Source organism: Myxocyprinus asiaticus, chromosome 8 (assembly GCF_019703515.2).
Source record: "Myxocyprinus asiaticus isolate MX2 ecotype Aquarium Trade chromosome 8, UBuf_Myxa_2, whole genome shotgun sequence".
In the NCBI taxonomy this organism is placed as follows: Eukaryota; Metazoa; Chordata; class Actinopteri; order Cypriniformes; family Catostomidae; genus Myxocyprinus; species Myxocyprinus asiaticus.
In genome coordinates this window covers 46,596,015-46,604,691 of record NC_059351.1, presented here as the reverse complement: position 1 = coordinate 46,604,691, position 8,677 = coordinate 46,596,015, and the positions used below count along the sequence as shown (strand labels likewise).

At 34.6% G+C, this 8,677-nt stretch overlaps 1 protein-coding gene across 1 annotated transcript in view; it reads right to left on the bottom strand.

Moving 5' to 3' along the window:
• Positions 1–459: 459 nt before the first annotated feature.
• The window catches only part of LOC127445306 (VPS10 domain-containing receptor SorCS3-like), a 424,873-nt gene continuing 416,655 nt past the window's right edge, over positions 460–8,677 (bottom strand). Inside the window, exons 24-27 of the mRNA XM_051705291.1 lie at positions 7,636–7,735; positions 5,586–5,691; positions 3,612–3,772; positions 460–838 (exon numbers count right to left, since the gene is read on the bottom strand). Of these exons, the coding sequence (XP_051561251.1) occupies positions 780–838; positions 3,612–3,772; positions 5,586–5,691; positions 7,636–7,735 (426 nt within the window). The 3' untranslated portion in view covers positions 460–779. The remainder of the gene's footprint in view (positions 839–3,611; positions 3,773–5,585; positions 5,692–7,635; positions 7,736–8,677) is intronic.

Here is an 8,677-nt window from a genome sequence, read left to right as displayed (position 1 = left end):
AGTTCATATCTATATGCCTTTAGATATGAGATAAATGTATAATTCAAAATTTCAATAACTAAGCAACAGCCAATTTAACTATTCTATCAAGGCAAATGTGTAATCTTGAGAGGTCTATAAAAACTATTTTTTCCCCTGTAATTTTGCTCCCTCAATTCAATTTAAAACAAGTATAAAACATTTATGACCTACTGATCAATAAAAATAAAAAAAATCAACCAATATAATAATTAATTGCACTCCTCAAAATGTGTAAAAAAATAAATACAAAAAATAAAATAAAAACAGTTTAACTGTATTAGTAACAGAAAAAAAGCCCAAACTAGGCAAACTTGCCATGTCAATGAGAGAGAGAGAGAGAGAGAGAGAGAGAGAGAGAGAGAGAGATTTAACAACAAATGTATGTGAATATAACCTGTGCAATGGGGAAAAATTATGTTAGCATTGTGGCTTTGTATGAAATGGTCCATTAAGCTTAGTCTGTAATATTCAGCTTTAAATTTGCCAAAATATTCGATTTCGAATCTGGGTACATTTTTGGATTATCTAAGGATGTTTTAATCATAATCAATGGCATGTGGTTAGGTACAGTACATTTTTAATTTTCCACACAGATTGTAACAAACAAGACGCTCATGCAAATCTTAGCTCCTTAGAAAACTATTAACAATGACAGTGTTTTGAAATTACAAAAAAGCAAAAGAAAAACTGTCGACCTTTAAAATTGTGATACCTCTGTACACATTATTATATTACACCACCACATTGTCCTGACTTTTTCAGACACTCGTACAATTTGGGATCTCCCTTGTGCTTTCACTGGTGTTGATCACTCCTCCTAGTAAAAAAACATAACAAATTGATCCAAATTACTTTCTTAAAGAAATGTTATATATATATATATATATATATATATATATATATATATATATATATATATATATATATATATATATATAAAATGGTCAAAATTTGTTTAGTTCCAAACACATATTACTTTCTTTCTTACAGTACATGGAAAACAAAAGGTGATTTTAGGCAGAATGTTAAGGACTGTCAGCCTCAGTCACTATACTTTCATTATATGAAAAAAAAAAAAAAATAGCAACGTCAACATTAACCAGAATTGATTATTTTGTGTTTCACAGAAGAAAGTCAAAAAGGTTTGGATAAAATGAAAAAAAAAAAAAAAAAATCAGGTCCTGCCCACTGATATACTGCATATGTATGTATAGAACTGGATTGCTCATGACGTCATATCAGTGATGCCACTGCGCCACCATATTGCTATGCACAAACATTGCAATGTCCCTATTGACATAACAGGAAATCTCATCTCATTTCAGCGAATAAACATTAGTCATTCAGTCACTGATTTTATATCTGAAATCTGCATGTACTTTCCAACAATGCAAATGTCCTGCACATGCAATTATTTATTTATTTAAAGTCAGGAATTTTTCCTGTTTCTTGAAAGCCCAAGCGAGTTATGTACAGTATATCTATCAAACAGTGGACCTCTAACAAACTACATCGGCGAACAGATCAGCTGAACAAGTTCACTGAAACTGAGGTAAGACAGAAACAGACATTTTCAGACTTATTTATTGTGAACATCGAAGTGTTTGTTCAGAGTTACTTGTTTTATGTTTTCATCAAAAAAGTGCCTTTTTCTCGTGGTCACTTGAATAAGAGCGTGCGCCCTCTCTCTATCACACATTCAGCGCCTGAGGGAGACACGCAAAGCAAAGCTGTTTAAAATTAAACTGATACACTAGATTTCAATGGCAAACGAACATGTAATTTATGACATGTATCCATGTATGACTACAGCGAGCATTTCAGTATGAAAACAGACAAATCCCTGGCATTTTAGGCAAATTAAAAATCCCGGTTTGACTTTTTTAAGGACCCCCCAAGGCAAATGGACATGCTGTCACACCAAAACAAGCAAATATTACAGCTTTCTTACTTACATTACAACTTGTGGATAGTTTTGCCACTTACTTTGGTGATCGTTGTGCTGCACTGATAGATTGAACACTGGGGCAGGTGAATGCTCTGACATCACGATCTGTGTATATCTTCTCCCTTGTAACGTGTATTATCCATAACAGCTAATTAAACATTAAACATGATTGTCACTAGAGGGCGAAATGCAACTGTCGTATCCACAGGTCAGAGATGGTGAAACAGGGGTGTTTTCACCTGTCAGTCATTGATGCTCTATGGCAGTTTGGGCATACTAATATGGCCGATCGAACATTTCCGGTCGCTTCACCTCCTACTGACAGTTTAATGTTGCATCAGCGATCCAGTTATATATATATATCAGTGGTCCTGCCATAACAGTACTTACTATAAGTTAAATGCATTGCAAATGCTGTTTCATGATACTGTACCTTTAAATGCTTGATTGCATGAACAAGTATATACAGTATTACTCTAAAAAATAACAGACTGAATGTTTTAAAAAAATATTTATCCCAATGGGGTCAGCAAAATAATGAACAGCAGCCTAAAAATGTAACCTTTAAAAAAAAAAAAAAAAAAAAAAGTTTCATACCCCTATTAATCCTCACACAAACTGAGCTGTGGTGGAAGTAATTTTCTATGTGGCACAACAATGTTTAATCATCGCAGTTGTTGTTATCACATCGACCCCAATTTGAACCCAGGGTTTCCACTTTTATTGTATAATTAGTGCTCCTTTATAATCACTGCTTAACAGCACCAATTAAATATTAATTTACAGTTATTAAGCAATTACATGATCACAGACGCATCCACTTGGGAAATTAGGACACTTTGGGCCACTGTAGACAGTTCTCATTAGTATGCAATATGTGTCAGATTATAAACTCTAATAGAATCCTGATTTCAAAGGGTGTTTTTGGTCAAATTGCTTTCAATATGTAATTATGAAAACAGAATGCTATATTTTCGTGGAAAAGAGAGCTTAACAGATCAGATCCTTGACTCAAATATTCCTGAGGCTGACAAAGACTTTTCCTTTCATTATCTGTTATCCATGGGAACTACAAAAGCAGAGACTCAGTCTCTAAAGTATTAAAGTCCTAGAAATACAATGGAGCATTAAATAATGAATTTTCTAAAGATACGAGTCCTCTAAATCAGTGGTTCTCAACTGATGGGTTGCAACCCAAAAACAGGTCTAACATCTGGTCTGACAGTGTTGCTGAGAGCAGGGAAAAAACAATGCTAAATGCAAATAATAAAATGCAACTAACTAATATAATCATGCATTGTTCGGTTAGCAAAATAAATTGGTTTATCAACTTTTCAAACGAGGAGAAAACACTTTCCATTTATTTTGTTTTTGATGTCAAAGGCCGTGCGTCCAGTCAAACTCTACGGTACTTTGTTGCAAATTCATCCATCACTTGGTAGAAACTAGTCAAATTAGGCAGATGCCAACATGGACAGGTTGTGTAACATGCACTCATTCTTGAAAACCATCAAAACTGTGGTACTGTAATGGGTCACCACCTGAGTCCAATGCAAAATCTGGGTCTTAAAGCAAAACCAGTTGAGAACCACTGATCTAATTCTAAAGGGTTGATGAGAAAGTGACTGATCATTATACTGACGTTTGGCGCGGGCCTCCAGCTCTTTATCCATCAGCTCTTTCTGGGTGGAGAACTCACTCAGGGCGATTTTAGGTGTGGCATCATTTTGCCCCACCGTACTAATCATCTCCTGCTCTTTCTCATGGTTCACCTCCGCATAGATGTTAATCCAGGGGATTTTTCTGTAGATGACAAAGTTTGTATTATTTGTATTACTATTACTGAGAAAAACCATGGGTGTGGTGTGGTTTTAAAGCTAAAGTGTATAATTTCTGTGCAACAAGTGACTCCAAACTGATTTTTAATCTGTTTGTTTGAATGTTGTCCGACAGACTGATCACACTGTGGATTTGGCAACAGTAGGTCAAAAGTTCTTCAGCTGAAATTGATTTGTGCTTGCAAATCACTACTCCCATAGTGGCCCAAACTGGAAGTGTTGCTGAACAACTGGGCACTCCAGCTTCTGGTTGAAATGTTCACAGAGTGGTGTCAAAAACAAGTAAAATTTTTACTTGTAAATGATGTAATACAGTCACTAGGAATGCATGTTTTATTAACTCTATCCTCTAATCATTACCCAACCCTAAATCTAACCGTCAGTGGAGTAAAAGTGTAACTTTAAAGTTTAAATCCAATTTCAGAATCACACTCACCATTGTTTATGTGAACATGATTATTTCCCAAGTCTCTGATGTTGTTTACGCAATGCGCTATCAGTAGCGCTAGAGGAAAATATGGTCATACTTGTCAGTAATTTGGCAGAATGGGGTTGATTTCAGGGTACATGAACTTTCGCAAGCTACATGTCAATTTCCCATGTGATCATGTTGTTTTGGGCATGACAACATTGTCTCAACCAATGATTTTGGAGCAATACTACCCATATCCCAACAATTACAGAGTGTTTGAAACGTGTTGGAAGACAGATTATTTTCACAATTCTCTTTGGTGCAGCAAGTGCCGCTGAAGTTAGACACATCAGCTTTACTGCTTTTCTTAATAACAGCAGTTATCAAATCAATTGAAATTTAGAAATCAAATGGTATTGAAACAAATTACTAAAATGGACAAATATGAACAAATATGTTACATTGTGTGTCCATGACAGCAGCAAATTGCCATTACATGCACTACGACACAAGGTAATGGCTGTGTGCATGCAAACTTGTTATACTGCTCTTGTATACATGCAATACAATACAAACATTATTTAATATTGTGTGAGTGCAATCTTTCATTGTGTTTCTGAAATTACTATGATAATTGCTGACTTTATTTAATAATTTCTGGAGCAGAAGTTGCTATCCTACCATGTCTTCCAATCAGAGATAGCTAGAAGCAAAACACATTCACCACTTGTCTTGATAACTTTGCGGGACAACCCGAAACCAATTACAGAGATGTTTTTGTACTTCCCCCAAATTTCATGGTGTGCTTTTGCAACACAGAAACTACGATGTAAAGTGTCTGCCATTTCCCAAGCTCTCATTTATATTTTATGAATTAGAGTAAGTGTCTTCACTTTATTTCAAATTATTATTAATTTTGTGAGTTAATTGCTTTGTTTTTTCAAGTGTGACATTTTCATAAATATGCTTCCTCTTTAAATTACTTGGAGGGAAAAAAATATATATATATATATTATTAATGATTGTTTCAATATTTCCCTGGGTCTTTTCTATTTGAATGATTTTTCTGAGAAAATAAATAATTAAATGCATTACAAAACAGTTTTCCAGTAGAGGAACCACGGCTGCATATCAAACAATTCATTTATTTTCTTTTTCTCAATTTCACAGAAATGTTGCTCTCATGTTTCTGCCATACACAAACTAATTTGCTGCAAAGGAAAGTTGATCCTGATACCATTCCATATCTTGCTTAATATGTCATCTTTATAGTATATAAATCAACAACAACGGAAACTATGGAGTGCATGGAAGAACATGAATTTGAAAGGAATGAGTGATGGACGAAATGTTAACACAGATGTACCTCTTAAATTTGTAGATGAGGAATACAGCTAAACCCAAAAACACAACCGATAGAAGCATCAGCATAGCAGAACTGCTGTGTCTCGGGATGGAGTCAACCAGAGGGGCTTTGGGAAAAAAAACAAAAAAACAGTAACAACAGAAGTCACTTGTGTTCGTACCCCTCTGATCTCTTTTATATGAAAAACTTCCATCTGAAACGCTTCTCACGCTGAAGAAATATTGAAAGACTATTTAATAGATTCAATGGTATGGTATGGAGTATATAACCCTTGATTCATAGCCATGATAGTCTGATCCTACCTCCCTTTGTCCTTACCTACCATATGATTTCAAAAGCACAACATTTCAATAGTAAGAGGTTTTACTGCTTATTTTGTCAAGCCCAGTGGTGTCCATCATTTTTAAGACCACTACTGAAAATCCTTAGATTTCTAAATTTAATGCATTTTCTATTTTATAATTTAATGCAAATGTTTCTTTAAAAATTATTTTATCAGCATAACAATTTTGAGTGAAAAGTTAAAGATTTTTAGTGAATTTTAGAAATTCTTGGTACAGCCAATCTTAGTATTTTGCTTTTAATGCCAGCATGTCTTGAGGTTGCTTGGACTTCACAAATTAGTATAAAACCTGTTGATCCACTAAATTAAGACTGCTAAGCTAAGGTATTTTTTTTTTTTTTGTTTTTTTTTTAACAAGACATTACGTCTATATTGACAACTGAACACAGATGTCAAGAACTTAAAGAACCAAACTTCATTAAAAATCAATCGGTTTCAGTATTATTTAAGAAATGGAACTAGTTCTGGAGAGAAACAGTTATCGGTTACCAGCCCAACTATTTATATCACAAATAATCATAATTTTCTTCAAAAACATGAGCAACACTAGGGGTGGGATACTGGGGCTTAAACACCGAATGTTTTCAGTAAAGCCCCAAATGTTATCATCTTGTAGGAATGACAAAAATACCAGTACTTTGGTATGAAGTCGATATTAAATATAAATATACTTTGATATTAAGTAACATACTGTATACAAGTAATGATACTGGCCTTTCTACAGTATCTGTAATACCAATACACATAGCCTTGACTTGCAATCATGGCTTTGTGTGAACAGACACAATGCCTGTCTTGGTGAGATATGGAAACATTGTTGACTCTGTGCAACCAGATGCAATAAGTACCAAACATTTAGATGTATAACCCTGAAAACAAAGAGTAATACAGATGAGCTTGAGGAATTTGCTAACTTTAAGACACGAGCTAGGACATTGTGTTTTCTGCAAAACTCTTTTTTGTAGACACAATTCTTTAAACCTCACAAATTTTGGCAAATTCAGCAAAAAAAAATACAAAATTCCCCTATAAGCACTTGTATATCTTCAAAACACCTGATGAATGAATACAGAAAGCTGAAAGGGACAAAACGGCAAAGAATAAATAAATAAATTAACAAAAATAAACAATGCTTTAAAGTACTTAAGAGTTAAAGCACGCAAATTCTGAAGTTTGAGTGTATTTAAGGCTAAGACAAAAGTTACTTTTAAAAGTTTAAAAGTAAACTTTTATTATGAAGTGTATTCAAAGAATGGCCCCATGTTGAGGCCTGGGCCAAGCCCTGAATACTTAATCTACAACAGCCCTTGTCCAAAAATAGTTCAAGTTGAAGCAGCAGACCAAAAATCTTTTCAGTGGGGACCTTGCTTTATAGTCTAAAAAGTGAGAAGAGTTTGTCAGCCATGATTGCTGGTGAGATATTATCCAATTATCTTACGTAAGGCTTTCAGCATCACTGGTGGAGTAAAACAGCACAATCTTTCAACAATATATGCTCTCTGGTCCCATAAAGCATCATAATTACTCACAAGAGTCTAAGCAACATTGCATAGCACCTAACAGAGGCTTTAGAAGGAGATTAACTGAAGTCACTCTATGCAATCTAATAAAGTGTAAGCAGGTGTACTGTAAATCATATACAATATCTCAAAATAAACCATAGTGTCATCTGATATGACAGTGATATATAGTAAAATTGTTTCTTACCTAAAGTTAATTGTGTGATGTAAACGATAACCCGAGAGCTTGGTTTTAACTCAAACTCCACTGAGATCTGATTCAATGAGCTGACCAGGATTTCTGAAATCTAGGAAAAGAGAACATTCAGAATAGTTAGATACAGACCCAAGGCTGGATTCACGAAACATTCTTAAAAAAAGCTATGACATTTTATTCTAAACTAGTATTTTATTGCTTATTTTCTAACTTAATATTTTGTTAAATATTTTGTATTCCTTTAGACTCCATAAAAATGCTCTCATCTTTTTCTTGCACCGTCAGTGTTTATAGCTAGATATCTTCTGGGAATTTATCCTAAGAATTTTTTTTCTTGAATCCAGCCCCCCATTTTATAAAGAAAATGTGAGTGGTACTTGCCCATTCAAAACTCGATGCCATGATGCAGTTGCAATGGTGTTCTGAGTGTTCTTTAGTGTATTGCAATGATATTTCTAGGGTGTTGTTAGGTGGCTGCTGGGGTGTTTTGCATGGTCGCTAACTGTCCAAGGTCAAAAGAGCCAAAAAGAGCTCAGGTCCCTCCTTCAGAGTAAGTTTTTGAAAGTTTTTCGCCCATTTTATCATACGTCAATTGTCAGATCGCTTAGAAACGTAATAACACACCCCAAGTATGAGCAATAGTAATAGCCTTAGCAAGCACCACTAATAAAAGCCTGACTCTCAAAAGTTTATTACATTAAAAAGAACCTATTGAATAGCTCTTCAAAGGGAAGAGCTATTAACATGTCCTTGTCATGTCTAATTAGGCACTGGTCCTTTAAACATTAACACAGAGATAATGATGTCTTACAGGGGAAAGAAAATTTGTGTAAACCATGGTAAAAATGTCGTCCAATGTCCTTCAGAATATTTTTGACCTACTGTCTCCTTTCAGGTGACAATTACTTTTAGAGTATCCCCAGGCAGAAGCAAATCTTTAATTCTGATCAAGGACCACGCACCTACAATTCAACCTTGAAAATTAATAGGAAACAGTACAATTTGCATGCTATCTCTCATGTGCATGCCTGAC